We start from the raw sequence: 19,989 nt of genomic DNA, 5'->3' as shown, positions 1-19,989 counted from the left end.
CCGGCAATGCACAGGGGTTACTCCTGGCTCGGCACTCAGGAATCACTCCTGGCGGTACACAGGGGACCATACGGGATGCTGGGAATCGAACCCGGGTCGGCTGCGTGCAAGGCAAACGCCCTACCCGCTGTGCTATTGCTCCAGCCCCCGATGCCTAATTTTAAACAAAAGACTGACTCTCAAAAGGTTAATGGAGCTTAATTTTAAATTGAAGTCAATGATCATTCACCATCTGAAAATTTTAGGACCCTTAAAAATGATGTAAAATTTACTCTGCCTGTGCTGTACTAATGGAACCGCAAAGTCTGGATGATAGCACATGTTTCCAACATGATTTACTGAATACTTTAAAGTCACTGTGGAGGCCTAATAATTAGAAAGCTATTACTTTCAAAGTATTATTGCTCTTTGGTTGGTTTGTTTTGGGGCCACATCCAGCAATGCTCAGAGTTCACTCCTGGCAGGGTGGGGAACCAGACAGGGATAAGACCCATGTTGGCCATGTGCAAGGCAAGTACCCTACCCACTATCCTTTTGCTCCAGCTCCTAATACTGCTCTTTGAAATATATCCAGTCACCCAAGAACTCTAATGAAGACATACATTAGTGCTATTTTCATGTCTACTAACAATGGATGCATCCTGTCACCCATAATTCAAGAATTACAATTTTTGTTTTGGGGGGGCCACATCTGGTGATGCTCAGGGCTTATTCCTGGCTCTAAGCTCAGGGATCATCTTGGTAGGTTTGGAGACCACATGGAGTGCTGGAGATCTAACCCAAGTGAGATACATACAAGACAAATGACCTATGGCTCCAGACCAAGAATTACAACTTTTAAGTCATATTATTTAAAAATACATTTCTTAAGACTATCACTGCCAAACAAGTGATTATTCTGATGAGTCCAGGCAAAGTAAACAGAGAAATCTTCTAGGGGAAGATTAACTATCCTAGGGCCAGAGACAGTGGGTAGGGTACTTGTCTTGCACACAAATGATGTGTTCAAAATGGGTTCAATATGATCCCCTGAGCACCGATCCCAGTGTCAGGAGTAAGGCTTGGGCAATGCTGAGCGTGACCCCAAAACAAAACAAAAACATTTACCATTCTAAGTACCAATAAAAACAGTTATGACTAATAGGATGATATTGAAATGACACTTTTATTTATACTTATTTTTGAGTCACACCCTATGGTACTCGGGTCTCTCTGCTCTGAGTGCCCCCTGCAGGTGCTAGGGGCATCATATGCAGTGTCAGGGATACAAATCATGGTCAGCTGCATGCAAGGCAAGTGTCTTAACCTCTGTACGATCTCTCCAGCACCCTGAAATGGCAATTTTAACAGGAGTTTGGAAGATGGTAATTCTAAGAATCATGGGTAACTTTGAGAGGTCTTTTTTAGTGAAGGAAGTAACAGCACATGTGATAAAAAACCAATAAACAATCAGAAGAGACACCTAAAATGTGAATGAACTGCAGAATCTCATGATAAAATTCAAACAAACGAGAAGCAGCATCCATGGATGGGCAAAGAAAGTGGTTGTTCAGATGGTATCTACCACTGGTCAAATTGCTCTGAATATTGTGTAAATGACAACAAAAAGCCTCTTTTGTCATGGAAACATAGTTGACAAAGTAGGGGAAGTAGTTGAGAGGACTAACTTTTATTTTCAAAAAATTCTACTGTAGGTAAAAGGTTATCAAATATTATTTTCTGCTACAGAGATAATATCTGAAAAAGAAGGACTTGGCATCATGGCAAATTTTTCTGACTTACTGTAAGACACTCACTGTCACCCCTACTGTTAGCAGTCAACCATCAAGGTCATGAAGATTTCCACAAGAAAAAAGACTAGCTAAGCTGAAGACTCAGATGATTATTAGCATTTTTTAAAGCAATAATGTATTTTTTTCTTTTTTTTGCTTGCTTTTTGGGTCACACCCAGCGATGCTCAGGGGTTATTCCTGGCTCTGCACTCAGGAATCAGTCCTGGCAGTGCTCAAGGGACCATATGGGATGCTAGGGATCAAATCCCTGTCACTGGCGTGTAAGGCAAACATCCTACCTACTGTATTATCACTCTGGCCCCCAATAATGTATTTTTAAATTTAAGTATGCACCTTGCTTAGCATACCTTATGCTTAGCCAGATGCTACTACACTTAATAGGCTACAGTAAGTGTAACTTTATATTTATAGGAGAAGCAGCTGGCTTCTCCCGGAAGGGAACATAAAGTGAGGCCCCCATTAATCATGCCACCGGACTCTGCACCAGGCGTACCTCAGAGAGGGGTGGGTGAAAGCCCCCCCTGCCCCAAGAGACCCAGTCCCAGCAGCCAACCTCCACTACCACACTGCCGCTACGCTCCAGGCCACTTTCCACATGCTCCAGCCCAGCTCACGCATGAGTGAACATATTCCTGGACCATGCAGCTGCAAAGCGGCCACGTGACACATTATCATAAAGGGAAATATATATATATATATATATATATATATATGTACACACACATATATGCCTCTTGGAGAGCCCAGCAAGCTACCAAGCGTATCCCGCCCACATGGAAGAGCCTGGCAAGCTCCCCATGGCATGTTTGACATGCCAAGTATAGTAACAATAACAGGTCTCATTCTCCTGACTCTGAAAAGAGGCCTCCAATTATTGCTAAAAACGAGTAAGGAGAAACTTCTAAAATCTCAGGGCTGCGACAAATGGGGACGTTACTGGCACCTGCTCGAGTAAATCGATGAACAACGGGATGACAGTGATATAGTGATTCATAAGAAGACCAATAAAATTTGTGCGATTTGCTTTACTGCAATATTTACTTTATTGTGGTGGTCAGAAATGAAACTCTCAGTATCTACCCAGTGGCCTATAGCTGCAATAGAGTCCACAAGTCCCATTATATTTACTATCTGGCTTTTTACAGAAAAAAATATACAGACACCTACTCTAAAGAAAAATTCTGCCAGACTAGAGCAATAAATTGGCCTATAAAACAGATTTTTTTCTAGAAAAGATTAAAACCTAAAATTGAAATACAAACCTTCACATCTCAGAATAGTATTTACTACTACAGAAGTAGACAAGAAGGTAGATTGATCAGGCTAAGCTGACTTGGTCCATGGGAAATCCCAACACTGGAAAGGCCTTTATGATACATACTTCACATTGGTGTTGGTACAGATGATGTACTCAATTTCATCTGAATAAGGGTTCTGGAAAGTAAAGGAGCTGGTTCTCATCCAGAGCCATTCTCGATTCTTGGAACGGAATCGGAACATGACAGACAGCACTTGGCCTTTCAACTTCACCACCTGAAAAGTTTTCATACTATTAGTGAAATCCAGAAAATATCTCCTTTATTAAAAAAAAATTGCATTTCAACAATCCTAACATCCTTGTGCTATGTCCTTAGAGTAATAACTTAAGTCCTACTAATGAAAAGAGTGAAAACTAAGTTGAGTAGATCAGGAGGAGGTATATTATTACTGGGAGACCCTAGCAAGCTCCCTGTGGCATATTCATATGCCAAAACCAGTGATAATGATGGATCTCATTTCCCTGACCCTGAAAGAGCCTCCAATGTGGCACCATTGGGAAGGATGAGTAAAGAGAGGTTGCTAAAATCTCAGGGCTAGGACGAATGAAGACATTACTGGGCCCACTTGAGCAAATCGATGATCAATGGAATGACAGTGATACAGTGATATTTAACATGATTCTTCCCAGAGCTCCAAACTATCGTAGCACTCTAGTCAAATAGGAGTAATGATTATTTCCTTTGAAAAATCCCTCAAAGATATGCTGACCTAACTTTACAACACAAATTATCCTCAAATTATATTTAATATAGTTTACATGTTGCTCCTCAGTCCTAACTACCTCCAAGCCTACAAATCTGTTTTCACAGCATTCACAAAGAATTCTAGGTTGCTTCAGTTCTTGTTGACTTTGTTTTTTAGATTTATTTATTTATGGCTTTTTTGGGTCACACTTAGCGATGCTCAGGGGATACTCCTGGCTCTGCTCTCAGTAATGACTTCAGGACCATATGGGTTGCTGGGAATGGAACCCGGGTCGGCCGCATGCAAGGCAGTACAGCATGCAAGTACAGCCCTACCTGCTGTACTATTGCTCTGGACCCTATTTTGACTTTTAAAAGAAAGTAATTTTAGATTATTTTAGTTTCTAATCTAATAAAATTGAAAACAATCTTTGATTCTACTTCCCTAACAATTAAAAGTTAGGGTCCAGGACCCTAACATTAAGGTCCAGGATTTGGCTCAGTGGTAGAGAGCATGCCATGCAAGTACAAGGTCCTGGTTTTGAATCCCAGCACTGCAAACTGACTAAAAATATTAGCAGCTAACATTTTTTTTTAATTTTTTATTGAGTCACCATGTGGAAAGTTACAAAGTTAGCAGCTAACATTTACAGGTATTATATAGCACACACAGATTATGTGTGTATTTTCGGTCGGGGAAGGGACCACCTCGGTCACAGTGCTGGTGCTCAGGGGCTACTGCCAGCTCTATGCTCAGGGGTTAATCTCCTAGAAGTGGTCTGGGGACCAGTACTGCCAGGGATGAAACCCAAGCCCTTTGAGTGCAAACATGCACTCCACCTGTTGAGCGACATCCCTCTGGTCCTATGTTCTTTATCTTTTAAGAACATCAGTAGAGGCCATGGATGTGGCTCAGAGGCAAAGCACATGCTCTGAATCCATGAAATCTGGATTTGATATCCAGCACAACACATACACAAACAAGCAAACAAACAAAAATACCCAACATATATTTTACACAACACAAAGGAAACCAGATGTAAACATCTGCATGGAAACAAAAGTAGCCTTAACTTTAAATACTCACCTGTGCTTACTGTATACTATATAAAAGAAGTATTATTACATTTATACATGAACCAAGTACTGGATTTGAAAACCTGCCTACTGCTGTGCACATCTATTCCAATGAGATATAAGCCCAGGGTCTCAAAATACCTAAACTTATATTGTCTTATAGGAGAAACAACAGCATTATTTTTTTAGTGTTTTCGTGGTGCCAGAGCTTAAACCCAAGGACTCACACATGAAAGGCATGTTCTATATCACTGAGCCACACCCCTAGCCAGATAACACCAAGAGTTTTTGGGGTATTTTTATTTGTTTTTTGGGCTGCATCTGGAGGTGCTCAAGGCTTACTCTTGGCTCTGCACTCCAGAATCACACCTGGCCAGCTCAGGGAAGCATATAAAGGACCCAGGGATCTAACCCAGGTAGGCCACATGAAAGGCAAACACTCTACCCATTGTAGAGTGACCCGAACATTTAAATATCTTTAAGCCAACAAGAAGGTGATAACTACTGCTGACATTACAATCTGATATAATTATAGCAGAATTTGAGATGCCACTTAGCAAGAATAAAGGACTGGGAAAATAGCTCAGTGGCACAGTACTTGCTTTATACGTATGAAGACCTGGGTTCAGTATCCACAGCCCCCCTTAGCAATAAACAATAATAAAATGACATCTTTGAAATATAAACAGGAAAGCATTACAAGTATGAAACACCACTATAGTAGCAGGAAGGAATTAAAGGAAAAATAAGTTTTATTGAAAATAATTAAATTAATGAACAGAAAAGCAAAATAAAAATTTAAAATGTAAATCCATCTATTCTTAAAAAATATTAAAACCTGGAAACCATAACTAAAACAAGCAGTGAGCTCATACATTAAGATGCAACTGTACTTTTATACTTGAAAATCTTAGCAACATGGACACAACGGATCTATAAGGCACTTCACTTGAGCACAATCTGAACCTGGTTTTAACTGGATTTCCATATGGCCTCCAGAACCCTGCCAGGAGCAGAGAGCCAGGAATAAGCCTTGAAATCAACCAGGTGTGATCCCCAAACCCCAAACCAAACCCAAAAATCTTAGCAACAAATTGATGTCAAAACATTATCTTTGTCTATGGCTCAGGGGCAATGTTCATGCCTTCGATGCATGAGACCTAGGTCTCATCTCTGCCTGGAACCACATAAAAAGAACCTTTGTAGTTATAAAGTATATATATGAGCCATAAAATTTATTTAGGTATAAACTGTGCAGAAGTATTCAAATAAAACACTGATGACCAAAAGCATCAGAATAACAGATTTCAAACATAGGACAAAATATCTTCTGAGCAGTTTCAGTACTTTAAGAAATCAGAATATTGGGGCTGGCATGATAGCACAGTGGGTAGGGCATTTGCCTTGCACGCAACCGACCCGGGTTCGATTCCTAGCATCCCATATGGTCCCCCGAGCACTGCCAGGAGTAATTCCTGAGTGCAGAGCCAGGAGTAACCCCTGAGCAATGCTGGGTGTGACCCAAAAAAGAAAAAAAAAAAAGAAGTCAGAATACTTTTTCTGAGCATACATTCACACATGTACGGTGATCATTCTGTGAGCTATAGATAAGTGGATAAACTGGTAATGCTAAGACTTAAGAAGCAAAGAAAAACTTTTCACTGATTTCTTGTAGAAGATAGAAGATAGACAAGATCAAATCTTATTGTCTCCAAATAAGGAATGAAAACCAACAAGAACAAATGGATGTGGTCTGAAAACAAACAAAAGGTGGGGGTAGAACTCTGTGAAGTGGCTACAGAACAAAGCTTAGCAGAAGATACATGCTTGCACACATAGGAGCTCTGGCGCCCACACCAAGAAAAGGAAGGCGGAAGAAAAGAATTCCATTCAGAGGAGCCAGAGCTCTAGTACAGTAAGTAGCATGCTTGCCTTGAATGCTGCTGACCCAGGTTTGATCCCCAGCATCCCATAAGGTCCTCCAAGCAGCACCAGTAGTGATTCCTGAGTGCAGAGCTAGGGATAAAGCCCTGAGCTCTACTGGGCGTGGTCCGAAACAAAAACCAAAAAAAGAACTCCATTTTAATGGCCTTTCCTATGATTCTACTCTATCATTCTTTATTACTATTATTCAGTCTATTCTAATTGTTGCACTTTTCAGTATTTATTTTTGTGGGGCTTTGTGGAGGAGCCTACTGATATCAGGAGTCTCCTGACAGTGCTTGGAAAGCCAAGTGATTCGAGATCAAACTAGTGCCTTGTGCATGGCAGGTATGTGCCCCAGTCCTTTATCTCCCCAGTCCCTTAGATACAACTAATTATGTATCAGAGGACTGAAACAGTGAATAGACTAAGCCAAACAAAATGATTTTGGATATTAGAAAAAGTAGGAAAAGAGGAGAAGGAAGGGAAAAGGGGAGGAGAGAGCTCTGGAGCTCTGAAAGTATTTTGAACATTACTCATAATTTCAAGTACCATTTTTTTTTTCTGCTCCTGAAAAATTCAGTGCTACAGAGGCTGGCATGACGGTAGTACAGTGAGTAGGGCATGTGCCTTACATGCATCCGATCCAGGTTCATATATGCTTCCTTGAGCACTAAGTAATCCCTGACAGCTGAGCCAGAAGTATGCCCTGAATACTACCAGTATGGACAAAATACCAAAAATTAAAATATTTTTAAAAATAAGTGCCATAGAATTAAGTGCTGAAGAACATAAAATTATAATGACTGCCACAATATGACACATTAATGACACATTAATCACATTAATCAGTGGTCAATTTTTATGGCATTATGCCAGGAAAAAATATTCTTCAAACACAAATCAAGGAGGAAAGTTACCTGTTGGAAGCTGTCTCTTAGAAGCTGCTGATCTTCAGGGTGACAGAATTCTACAATACTTTTTCCTAAGAGTTCCTAGAGAGAAAAAGAATGTTAACACATGATTATCTAACTCTCCTAGGCCATCAGCAGAGGATTTGGATTTTATTTATCCCAGAATTATAAATGAATATGGGCGTGGAGAAGAACAACCAAAAATAAAGTGTATTATGCCTCTAGAGCAAGGATGGAAAACCTCTTTCTGCCAGGGCTATCTGGATATTTATAACATCAATTATGGGTTACACAATGAGAAGCACATGTTTGTTCTATCCTGTACCAGGCCCAGATCACAGAATTTCATGGGCCTTAAGAACATTCCCCATCCCAGGATCTACAGATTTTTTTTCTTTACAAAACATTGTACATTTATCTTGACTGCACTTTTTATAGATCAGAGCTATAATTTACATAATTCACTCATTTTAAATATATAGTACGATGACCTACAAAAAATGTGCAATCATTACTGAATCAAATTTTAAAACATGTTCTACAGTCCGTTAAAATCTCCTTGTACCCATTTGCTGTCAATCCCTGCCCCTGATCCCTAGCCAACCACTGATCTGTTTTCTTGCTTCTTCAGTTTTGCCTTTTCTAGAGGTAAATATATAAATGGAATCATAAAGTATACAGTCATTTGGATCTGGCTTCTTACATATGCAACACATTATTTTTTACCTTTTTTGAGGGAGTTAGGGGTGTCCCACCCCAGCAGTGGTAAGGGCTCACTCCTGGCTCTGCTGCACTCAGGGAACACTCCTGGTGGGGCTCAGGACACCATACTCGGTTTCAAGGCTCGAGCAGAATTTGGCCACATGCAAGGTAAACTCCCTATCTCTGTACTCTCTTTCTGCGCCCCCCCCCCCCCCGACACACACACATGGTTTTAACATGGATATATAACAGTTCTGTATCAATTTAATATCAATGTTTCTACTTTTTGGCTATATAAATAGAGCAAATATAGCTACAAACATCTATATATAAATTTTTGTGCAACATGGTTTTTCTTAGATAAACAGCTATAAGCAGAATGCTAGATTGAAAAATATATTTAGCTTTTTAGAAAACTGCCAAACTATTTTCCCATAGTGGCTATATCATTTTATATATCTGTCAATAATGTATGACAGTTCCAGTTTCTGCACATTCTCCTCAGCAATTTATTTTTTTTTTTTTGCTTTTTGGGTCACACCTGGCGATGCACAGGGGTTACTCCTGGCTCTGCACTCAGGAATTACCCCTGGCGGTGCTCAGGGGACCATATGGGATGCTGGGATTCGAACCCGGGTTGGCCGCGTGCAAGGCAAACGCCCTACCCGCTGTGCTATCACTCCAGCCCCTCAGCACTTTTTGATTAGTCATTTTGATGAGAATTTTTATATCATTATCATCCATAAAATACATATTTACCCTGAGTCCAACCAGTTCTACACTATTCTACCAGAATATTCTACCATATTTCCCAAGATGAGATGATAACCTTGATAAGTAGGTGAGCTTTTACATAATCGAATCATTGCTACAAATGCAAGGGAGAGAGGCCTAACTGTCAGCAAGGCCCATATCCTCACCTGAGGCTGGTAGCCAACAGTAGCCACACAACGGTGATCCACAAAAGTGAAAATCCCCTCAATGTTATGTCGAGAGATAAACTCTGTTGGTTGGCAAACATTATTCATGTCTGTACAGTTTGGAGAACTAGTTACCTGAGAGTAAAGAGATAAAAAATAAGATCCACTGAAAGCAAATTTTTTTTAAAGCAACTTTTTTAGAAACTTTTAAGCATTCACATCTTATCCAGAAAGGAAAAAACAACAGTCACAATCAGAAAGGACATTAGGTCTAGCTATACTGCCACACAGAACTCTAGAAACTTCCTAAAAAGAAATCACTCAACCCATAACCTACCTACTTCATCTGCTTAAGTGATATTCCTTATTCAAACTGGAAAACTATAGTCCCAATAAATATTTTTCGTTTTTCGATGGGGGAGGGTGCTGGCACGCAGGGTGGGAGGGTGGAATGCTATCCCTAAAGAGGGGCATCAGACAGGGGCCCTCCTGGAGCAAGTCAGTGCTCCAATCCTTTGGGTTGTCTCACTGCCCTAAGAAATATCCATTTTCATGAAAAATCCAATTAATTCTACTTTTCTATTGTTCATTACCGAAAAACAGAATAAAATTATCTCTCTTTTCTCAGAGCAAAAGAAATGTTTTTTTCTCCTCAGAGCAAAAAAAGAAATTTTGCTCTGAGAAAAAAAAAGAGCAGAGAAAATTCTGCATCATATACCCAAAACTATGAATGATGCAGGGAAAAGAGCTCCCTTCTCTCATCACAGATCTCTTTCAAATCAGAGAAGCAATATCAACTGTGAATGCCATACTCCCGCAAATATACAGTTTTAGACATATGTTCATTTATGTTCAGAGTGAAAGAAAAGTAACACCAACAAGTACTATAGATTTATTTTAACTGAAAGGGATTGTATGTGAAAAATTGTACTTGCCTGCAATCTACCAATGGCCACTAGACAAAACTTGCTACCTTGGCCAGCCTCTGGGTCATCATCTGGAAGGGAGACACCTTCAGGAAGGTGAAGATAAAGGTTTAACAAACTCAAATGCCTTTAAGAGTCAGAGAGGTAAAGATTTAATATGTATATAGGTAGGAAGAGGCTAGGAATCAAATGATGAATGATAGGAATAAAAAAGAAAACAACAACATTGAATTTTATATGCCACTACTATTTGGGGGCCACAACCAAGCAGTGCTCAGGCAGCTCAGTGGGGCAGGGACTGAACCCAGGTCTCCTGAACAAAGTGTGTTCTGCACTCAGTCTTGTTGAGATCTTGCTCCAGCCCAGCCAAGTAGAGTTTTGGTAATTCTGTGTATACCCATTCATATATTTTATCCATGTTAATAAGACTGCAGACTGTAGATTCCACCCAAAGTATTTTAAAACAACGCTGGCCAGGGCTAGAAAGACAGTACAAGGGTTAAAGCACTTGCTGTGCTCGCAGCTGACCCTGGGTTGATCATCACCATATATGGCCCACCACGCACAGTCAGGAATAGTCCCTGAGCAGCACTGGCTGAGGCCCAAAAACCAAACGTACAAAATACACGAAACAATGCTGGTGAAATCAAACGCACATGAAGGCAGTAATTCATTCTGTGACGAAATCACAGAGAACAGATGTCTTGCCCAATCTGTTAACTTTTAAGTTTTTAAATTAAAAACTTTTTTTTGTCATTGCACCATACTTAGTGGTGCTCAGGGACACATGTAGCTCCAGGCATCAGCGCCCGGCACGTAGGTGCTCTAGCCCACTAAGCTCCCTGGCACCCAAACTATTACTTTTTAATAAGCCAAAAATTAAATATACACCAATATTTATGTCTTTCAATAGAGAAAACTCAGTGTTTCAATGCAAAGTTAGATTTCCTCTAGTTTTATCTTTTGCACCCAGAAAGTCATTAATAGCTACACATAAGTATAAAAGACAATATATAACCCAAGTACATGGTTTAAACAGTGCAACAAACTAAAAAGGTCAAATGACATTAAAAATCTTTATTAATCACATTTACTACCAGTTTCCGGTACTTTTCTTACATCAAATGAGATTTTCACTGCATATGTAATATACTATTTCCAAACTACACATATGAAAAGTTCTTTTTATTACACACTTCCCTTAAGTTAAGCCTCTAGTTTCAGGGCCCAGTTTGTAACAGCTACACACAGCAGTGCCCTGGGGAGTCTTCAAAGCTATTTCTTGCAAAGGCTGCTCTAAGAGACTCTAGAAACAGCCCTTTGCAGAGGACATTCATATCTGTTCTTGTGCTATCCCTATTCTTAGGCTCCAAACAGGATATGGGGTGCCTCTGGAAGCCTCAGGGCACAGAGACCAGCATTCACTTTAGTCAGTCATCATGTCCATCTGCATCAAACTGCAAATGAACGGGCACATGGCTGAAGCTCTCTATTGGGCCAAGTTCCAAGTCCCCCAGCTGCCAGAAGAGCTGCATCTCGGGGAAAACCAAGTTCAATGCAGATGAGCTTGAAGATTTGGTGTCTGGAAAGAGGCCATCCCACATGGTGGTGATACAGGAAAATAGATCCCTAATAATGGACGTCTGAACCAACAGGGGGCCCTGCAATTCCTGAGTTACCCCTCTCAAGTCCCTGCTTTCTAGCCCCCTTCCCCAAACCCTCAAAACCATACATACAATTACTAAATAACAGTGTCAGAAAACCCAAGGTTTTTCTAATCCAAAATCTAACCTCTCACCAAAAGACATTACTTGTCTTCTCGTTTTCCCTTGCTTTCTACCTCCTTATAATCCCTAATTCCCCAATCATACCTATCCAGAAGATAAATAAAGTGCTAGAATTTGGAAATCCTGACAAGCTTCTGTATTTGTTTTTCCCCCACCCCTTCCAGCCTAATAATCCAATTTAAAACACAGCAGGTAGGGCATTTGCCTTGTAGGCTCCCGACCTGGATTCAATCCCCAGCATATCATCCCCTAGGGTCCCCTGAGCACCACCAGGAATGATTCCTGAGAGCAGAAATAACTCCTGAGCATCACTGAGTGTGACCTAAAATGAAAAAAAAAAAAAAAAAGGTGATCCTTGTACCCCAACCACATCTCTCACATTCCTTTGATATAAAGCTAACCTGCTCACACCTTGATTTAAACCCTTTGCAGAGAGTATCCCTGTAGAATAGCGAATTCCAGGCCAAGGCAACCTGAAAAATATTCATATAAAAACTGATCCTAAATCATCGTGTGATTGTAAACCAAACATGAAAGCTTGTAACTATCTCACGGTGATTCAATAAAATTAAAAAAAAAAAAAAAAAAAAAAAACTGATCCTAAAAGCCATTTAAGTTTCTCTCCCCTCTGGAAAATGCTCTCTCTTCAGACTCATGTTCTCTCTTCAGTGCATCACTCTTCCTTTTTCTCACTCTCTTCCCTTTCCTCAGAACTATAAAATCTTTAAAAAAGAAAGAAAGAAAGAAAGAAAGAAAGAAAGAAAGAAAGAAAGAAAGAAAGAAAGAAAGAAAGAAAGAAAGAAAGAAAGAAAGAAAGGAGGAAAGAAAGAAATTCCTATGATCAAGACACTCCTGATACTCTTCTCAAACTTACTTCTACTTTCCAGATGAGTGAAATTTGATGTGAACTAGAGCAGAATTTGATGTCAACTATTTCAGTGCACACAAATACTTAGGATTAGGTATTTAGTAGGTATTATTTATTATGATTTTACAACTTATAAGCTATTCTGTGACACAATCAATGTAGAGTCCATTTCAAGTTTGAATACTCCACATCCCCACATGCTATATACAAGCTGTACATAGCAAGAGTCTACTTCTACCCATTTCTTTTGTTTATACTAAAACACATCTACATATACCTGGTACAAGTAAATCTTTGCTAACTTTATAAACCACTGAAGACCCTGGGAATAAAGGCACCAAAGAATAAATCAATGGTTCTTCAACTTTCTTACCTGCTGGAGGCCAGGCCTTGATGTAGCCTGTGCAGTGGACCACCACAAAATGAGGTTCCCCCTCCTTCACAGAGCCAAGTCCATTCCTATAAGAAGTACAGGTGTGAGGAGAAAACCCTAACCAGTTAGAGGACAATGTCAGCTGCTTAAATTTAGGTACTGGGATGTTTAGAAACACATTTACTAGGTCTTCAGCTTTTCCCACCCACATTAAATAAGAGATCACCATAATTTTGACACTTGCCCAAGTAAAAAAACTGATAAATCAGCAGGAATAAGGTAAGTTAAGTGTAAGAAAACTCAGTAGTCCAGAAAAAGAAAAGGAACTGGGAGGTCACAGAATGTGGGTGAGGCTGCTGCAGGAAGCATCTAAGACAGTGCTCCTGTGTACAGGTACCTGGCCACCATGGGTTTCTCAGTGCTGAGAATCTCACCTGCATCTGTTCCTCACAAAGCTCAGTCTGTTCATGGAGATGGGGTCCACAGAGCTATTGCCACACCTGTTTCAATGAATCAATAAAGATTAAAAGCAATTAAACAAAAAACTTTGTCTCCATAAAGGCCACTAACAGGCTCTGAATACATACAGACACAGATCACAAAAAGGAAGAATAATGAAGTCATGTTTGGTATTTCTAAAAATGGTCTACAATCTGAAATTAAAAAGTTCAACATGCCCTTCAAATGCAGAGATTCCTGTATTCCTTTTCTATAAAGAACCAGACATGGGGCTGGAGCAATAGCACAGCGGGTAGGGCGTTTGCCTTGCACGCAGCCGACCCGGGTTCGAATCCCAGCATCCCATATGGTCCCCTGAGCACGGCCAGGGGTGATTCCTGAGTGCAGAGCCAGGAGTAACCCCTGTGCATCGCCAGGTGTGACCCAAAAAGAAAAAAAAAAAAAAAAGAACCAGACATAAATATTTATTGTTGCTTTGGGCTGCACCCAACAGAGCCAAGTCACCCAAGGGCAACCCTGGGCTCAGTGCTGGGGATCACTCCAGCTTTGTTCAGGGGTGCTCATTCAGCCTCCAACATACCAACACCAGTCGTGGGGCTCACTTCCTACCCCCCAGGTAGTAAATATTTTCAGCTTTGTAGACGACATATTTGTTGCAACTAATCAACTCTGCTATTAAGCACTGAAGCAGCCATAGACAATTGTGATAGCATTATTCCAGTAAAGGCTAAAGGCAAAGAGGAATGTTTTCTTGCTCCTCAACTCATATGCTACATTTCATTATTTATCTTCCTACCAATGTCTCTGCATAAGCTATATCCATGCACTAGGACACTCCTTCCTAGTATATGGACACCTCCTATTTTCCCATTCTTTTTTCTTTAACATAAAATTTGTACAATATTTAATATTATGCACTATTCTCAATATTTTTACATAAATTTATTCTAAATCTCAAGGTAACTTTGGTAATTAATGTAACATTTTAATTTCTTATTTGAAATACAATTTAATTTTTTAATGTATTTTTAAAATTAATGTAACTCCCAACATTAGCTGATGAGATTAAAACACCAAGTAGTCCATTTTATCTGTTCAAGATCTCAGGATATAGTAAGTTAGCAAATCCAGCAGCCTGGGTGTAGAAGTTATCACTAAACCACATAACACTCAATTTTGTAATTCTTCTAGGAAATTTTCAACATCCTATTCATGATTTCTAATTAGCATCTTCTAACTACAATGCCATTTCCATTATACAATCTGTGCTTATGGTTTTAAATTTTAAGATGTATCCTTTCTACCTGTTTTAGAATCCTAAACTGTATAGCATACAACTTACACACTAAAAATTTTAAAAGTACAATAAATTTCTACCCCCCAAAATGTAGAAACAGTCTAAGTACATGGAAGTTGTCTCATGATATAATGGGGAAAAAATAAATTTTGGAGTCAAAATGCTATGATTTATAGTAAAATCATTTATTAGACATTATCAATAAATTCCTGATATTTATATTGTTTTGGGGCCATACCCCCAAACTCAGTACGTTACAATCAGGAATTACTCCTGGTGGTGCAGAGAGGGTGCAAGCAATATAGGACACTGGGAATTGAACTCAGGTCAGCAGTAAAACAAGTACCTAAGCACTGAACTACTGTTCCAGCCTCCTGATAAGCTAATTTCTTTAAGTCACTTGTATCACTTGTAGCCCCGTTGATCTTCGATTTGATCGAGCGGGCACCAGTAACGTCTTCATTTGTCCCTGTCTCGAGCTAATGCAGCCCAGTGATATCTGCTAGCTCCAGGAACAGGAAGAGCCTCAAATCGTTCATTCAGAGATTTGACCAAGAAATTTGACCATCCAGTTGGTGGGCGGCCACAAGGTCTTCTGACGTCCCGTGGAATCCAGTCAGTAACAGCTCTTGTCCAACGGTCGTCTCTGAAACGCATTACATGACCGGCCCATCTGATTTTTGATGCCTTGGCAAACGAGACAGCATCCCTGATTTTTGACCATCAACAGAGGTCAGAACTCCGGATTCCTTCTCTCACTTGAGTGAGACATGATATTCCCAGCATAGCTCTTTCAACTCCTCTTTGGGATACCCTAATAGCATTCTCATCCTGTTTGCATAGGGCCCAGGTCTCTGAGGCATATGTTAGTGCAGGAAGAACGGTGGAATCGAAAAGATGTGCCCGGAATCGGAGGTTCTTCGTTCTCCTAACCACCTCTTTTTTTTTTTTTTTTGCTTTTTGGGTCACACCCAGTGATGCTCAGGGGTTACTCCTGGCTTTGCACTCAGGAATTACTCCTGGCGGTGCTTGGGGGACCACATGGGATGCCGGGGATCGAACCCGGGTCGGCCGTGTGCAAGGCAAACGCCCTACCTGCTGTGCTATCGCTCCGGCCCCCTAACCACCACTTAGATGCTCTTGAATGCATTCCACGCTTCTCTCTTCCTCCTGCGCAGTTCTGGCACCAAGTCATTCCTCATGTTGATTTCTCTACCCAAGTACACAGAGCTATTGCATTCGGAGATGTTCGTTCCATTGAGAGCAAATGGAGCTTCAGGGACCAGTGCATTTTTCATGAACATCGTCTTGTTGTCTACCACCCAGCCACCGCCACCCTCCAGGTTGCTCTCCGGACACTTGGGCCAAACCTCACGGACGAGTGAAGCCCCACAAAGCCAGGTAAGCAGAACTTTGCGACCTTAGCTCTAGGTTCAACGAGACCTGGAAACAAGATCCTCTGTCTGCCTCCTTCAATCCGGCATCTGAGGGAGGGGTCCAACCCAGATGCCCCAGCCTACCCAAGATAAATATCTCACTGGCTGACCCCCACTACATCTACTACCCAGCCACTGTCACCTCCAGGTTGCTCTCCAGACACTTGGGCCAAACCTCACGCATGAGTGAACACACCATAAAACACTTAATACCTATTATTCCCACACCATATTTGATAGGGTTCAAATCTGGTGTGAACCATGGTAACACCTCTAAGGGCGATTGGAGGCCGCCCTAAAAGCCTCCATCCCTCTTGGAAAGCCCGGCAAGATACAAAGCTGTGCAGATGCGATAAAGAAAGACCTCAAAGAGAGAAGAGCAGCAGTGTTGGCCAGTGTAGCAGAAGCCGGGAAAAGTATTCGCAACGCTCGCCTGTCCTTTGCCAACTACAAGACCAAGATGACTGCCCTCCGACGTCCCGATGGATCTATCACATCCTCCAGAAAGGCAATGGAGAAAATTATTCACGACTTCTACTCGATCTCTTTGACAGCCATGTCCACCTGCCCACATACCAAATTCTGCAGGATGGATATGTTGTTCCCAACGTTCTCCCTTCTGAAATCCGACACGCCATTTCGCTGGTAAAGACGCGAACAGTACCTGGTCCGGGACAAGGTCAGACCCGATCACCTGAAGAATCTGCCACCAGTACTCATCAATACACTGGCCCAACTCTTTATACGCTACCTGTCTGAATGCAAGGTTCCGTCCCAGTGGAAAACCAGTAGGACCGTTCTGTTATACAAGAAGGGAGACATCCATGACATTGGCAACTATCGCCCAATCTGCCTGCTGTCTGTCGTCTACAAATTTACTTGTGTCATTCTGAATAGAATAGGCAGAACACTAGACAAAGGACAACCATGCGAGCAAGCCGAGTTCTGAAGGGTATTCAGCATGATAGACCATATACACACAGTGACCAGACTCAATGAAGTTTCACGAGAGTTCAAGATGCCGCTCTGTCTAACGTTCATTAACTTAAAGAAGGCCTTCAATTCTTTTGAGACTGAGGCGGTCATCGAAGCCCTGGCCAAACAGGACGTTCAAACTCAGTATATCAAAATTCTCTGAGAGCTGTATTTCGGATTCACCACCAGGATCTCACCATTCTACAAGAAAGTGATCATTGATGTAAAGAGAGGGGTGCGGCAGGGTGATACCATTTCACCGAAACTCTTCAGTGCCACCCTTGAGAACATCATGCGACGACTGGAATGGGAAGGAATGGGAGTGAAGATAGACGGTCGGCAATTACACCACCTCTGCTTCGCTGATGACATCGTTCTCATAACACCAAACATTAGCCAAGCGGCACAAATGCTGACCGACTTTGACTACGAGTGTGGAAAGGTCGGATTGCAGCCTAATCTCAACAAGACGATGTTCATGAAAAACGAACTGGTCCCTGAATTTCTTTAAGTATGCTTTTTAATTGGCAAAGTAGTAACTATGAATTTGACCATATAGGAAGTTCTAGGAAATTATATCAGACATATAGCACCTATTAGATTTCTGTGGCATAGAAGGATTTCAGTTAATATTATTTTTCTTATCAAATAGTTTTCTGAATTATATAACCCACATGGGTCTTGAAAATTAAGTATAACCCAACCAAAGTTCAGATTCAAGTTTAATTCCTCTGACCAGAAGTTAAATCCTCAGGGCTGTGGCACTGGTACAGCAGGTAGAGCATTTGTCTTGCACAAAGCCAACTAGGGTTCGATCCCCAGCATCCCATATAGTTCCCTGAGCACTGCCAAGAGTGATTTCTAAGATAAGAGTTAAGTCCTGAGCACTGCCAGTGTGCCCTAAAAAAATTATTTAAAAAAAGTAACCCTCAGCTCTTAATACTTTCTACATCAAATCACTATCCCTAACCTGACACTCACCTCATTCGGCAAATGAATGACCTCCGTGAGCCCATGCACATCCTCATGGAAGACTGCTGACCTTCTTTTTTCACTGTTCCAGTCTTCAGATCAAGTATACGCCCTGAAGGAGGAGGTGAAGAGCAGTCTGGATGCATTCTTGTGAGGAGGGAATGGGGGTAAGATACTGGAGGAAATAGAAGTATCCTATACATGCTGCAATTTTTTTAAACCTAAAATATGTAACTCGCCATCAATTTTACTACTAAGTTCAAAGGCAGCATTGTAAATAGCCCTGCACAAGAAAATATAGGAGTAGAAAGTAGAGCCAGCATCATTTTTATACACATTATCATGATTTTAACAAAATAGAAACTTATCTGTTGTAGAAACCACACATCTGGGGGCTGCAGGCAGTACAGCACCAGGGTGCTTGCCTTGCACTCAACCAACCCAGGTTCAATCCCCAGTACCCCATATGGTCCCCTAAGCACCACAAGGAGTGATCCTGAGTATGAGCAATGAGCATCGCTGGCCCCAAAACAAAAACAAAAAAAGGGAAAAGGTGAAGAAATATAGAAATATACATGTCTTAAGTCAAAGGTTTTTTTTTTCCACTTCAGAAAATGACAACTAGAAATACACTAGAAAATAAATAAGAAAATGAAATCCATTAAAATGCAGAAGGAGGCAGCCAGGGAGATGCCTCCATGTGCTGGAGCACATTTTACATGATGGAGGCACAAGTCTGATCTCTAGTAATCCTGAGGGAGCTACCCTGCACCAAGCACTGTTGGATGTGGCCCCCAAACCCAAACTAAAATACATTAGAGAGGGTAGTGCTGATGAGGTAGAGGTAGATGAGCAAGAGGCTGGAACACACACTCTGCATGCTAGACCACCATTTCCTGGCACTCAGTCCAGAGCAATCGTGGGTTTATGGACCAAAACCAGAAAACAAAACAAAAAATATGATGTAGAGAACTAAATACAAACATTAAAAGATCATAATGGACTTTCTTGCATTTCACTCTAATAAGCAGGTTTTTAAAAAAAAATTTCTTTTTGGAGGGAGGCCACACCTGGCAGTGCTGTGGTTCAAACAGGGCTCCCATAACAAAACATGTGCCAGGTCCCATTACTCCCTAGCCCTAATTACCAGTTTTGACCTACTTCCACATAGACATTTTTTCCAGAGTTTCTTAGCAGCAGATGTGACTTGTTTCCATTAGCCAAACCCTGGCAAAAGGATTTAAGAGTACATTTTTTGGTAAATTTTTTTTTAATTTTCTTTTTTAAACTTTTTTATTGAATCACTGTGAGAGAGACCCTTACAATTATTCATGATTGGATTTCAGTTATACGTTTTCCAACACCCATCTGTGTATTCACAAAAGGGCACCGAATGGGAGTGACTCGGGAGCACTGTCATGGGTATAACCCGATAAACCTAAGATCCCTGTGGCAAGGGAGAAAGGACAAACCAATGTTATCCTACACCCATCCCCCCACCAGCGTGCATTTCCCAGCACCAATGTCCCCAGGCTCCCTCCCATCACCCCCCAGCCCCCAGACT

At 41.1% G+C, this 19,989-nt stretch overlaps 1 protein-coding gene across 14 annotated transcripts in view; it reads right to left on the bottom strand.

The window, feature by feature from the left end:
• Window positions 1–19,989, bottom strand: part of ARNT (aryl hydrocarbon receptor nuclear translocator) — an 88,543-nt gene that overhangs the window by 11,462 nt on the left and 57,092 nt on the right. For 12 of the 14 annotated variants that reach the window (XR_008629137.1, XR_008629139.1, XR_008629138.1 and 9 more), the window contains 7 exons: window positions 18,435–18,537; window positions 13,721–13,786; window positions 13,287–13,372; window positions 10,268–10,344; window positions 9,333–9,467; window positions 7,717–7,791; window positions 3,175–3,326 (listed from right to left, as the gene is read on the bottom strand). Coding sequence is in view for 11 of the 14 variants with exons in the window: in XM_055130374.1 (XP_054986349.1) it covers window positions 3,175–3,326; window positions 7,717–7,791; window positions 9,333–9,467; window positions 10,268–10,344; window positions 13,287–13,372; window positions 13,721–13,786; window positions 18,435–18,537 (694 nt within the window). In the remaining 3 variants the exon portion in view is untranslated. The remainder of the gene's footprint in view (window positions 1–3,174; window positions 3,327–7,716; window positions 7,792–9,332; window positions 9,468–10,267; window positions 10,345–13,286; window positions 13,373–13,720; window positions 13,787–18,434; window positions 18,538–19,989) is intronic. The other 2 variants (XM_055130378.1, XM_055130382.1) reach the window with 1 other exon arrangement.

This window comes from Sorex araneus, chromosome 3 (genome assembly GCF_027595985.1).
Source record: "Sorex araneus isolate mSorAra2 chromosome 3, mSorAra2.pri, whole genome shotgun sequence".
Classification (NCBI taxonomy): domain Eukaryota; kingdom Metazoa; phylum Chordata; class Mammalia; order Eulipotyphla; family Soricidae; genus Sorex; species Sorex araneus.
The sequence above is the reverse complement of the archived record's forward strand: the minus strand, read 5'-3'. Positions and strand labels throughout refer to the sequence as shown.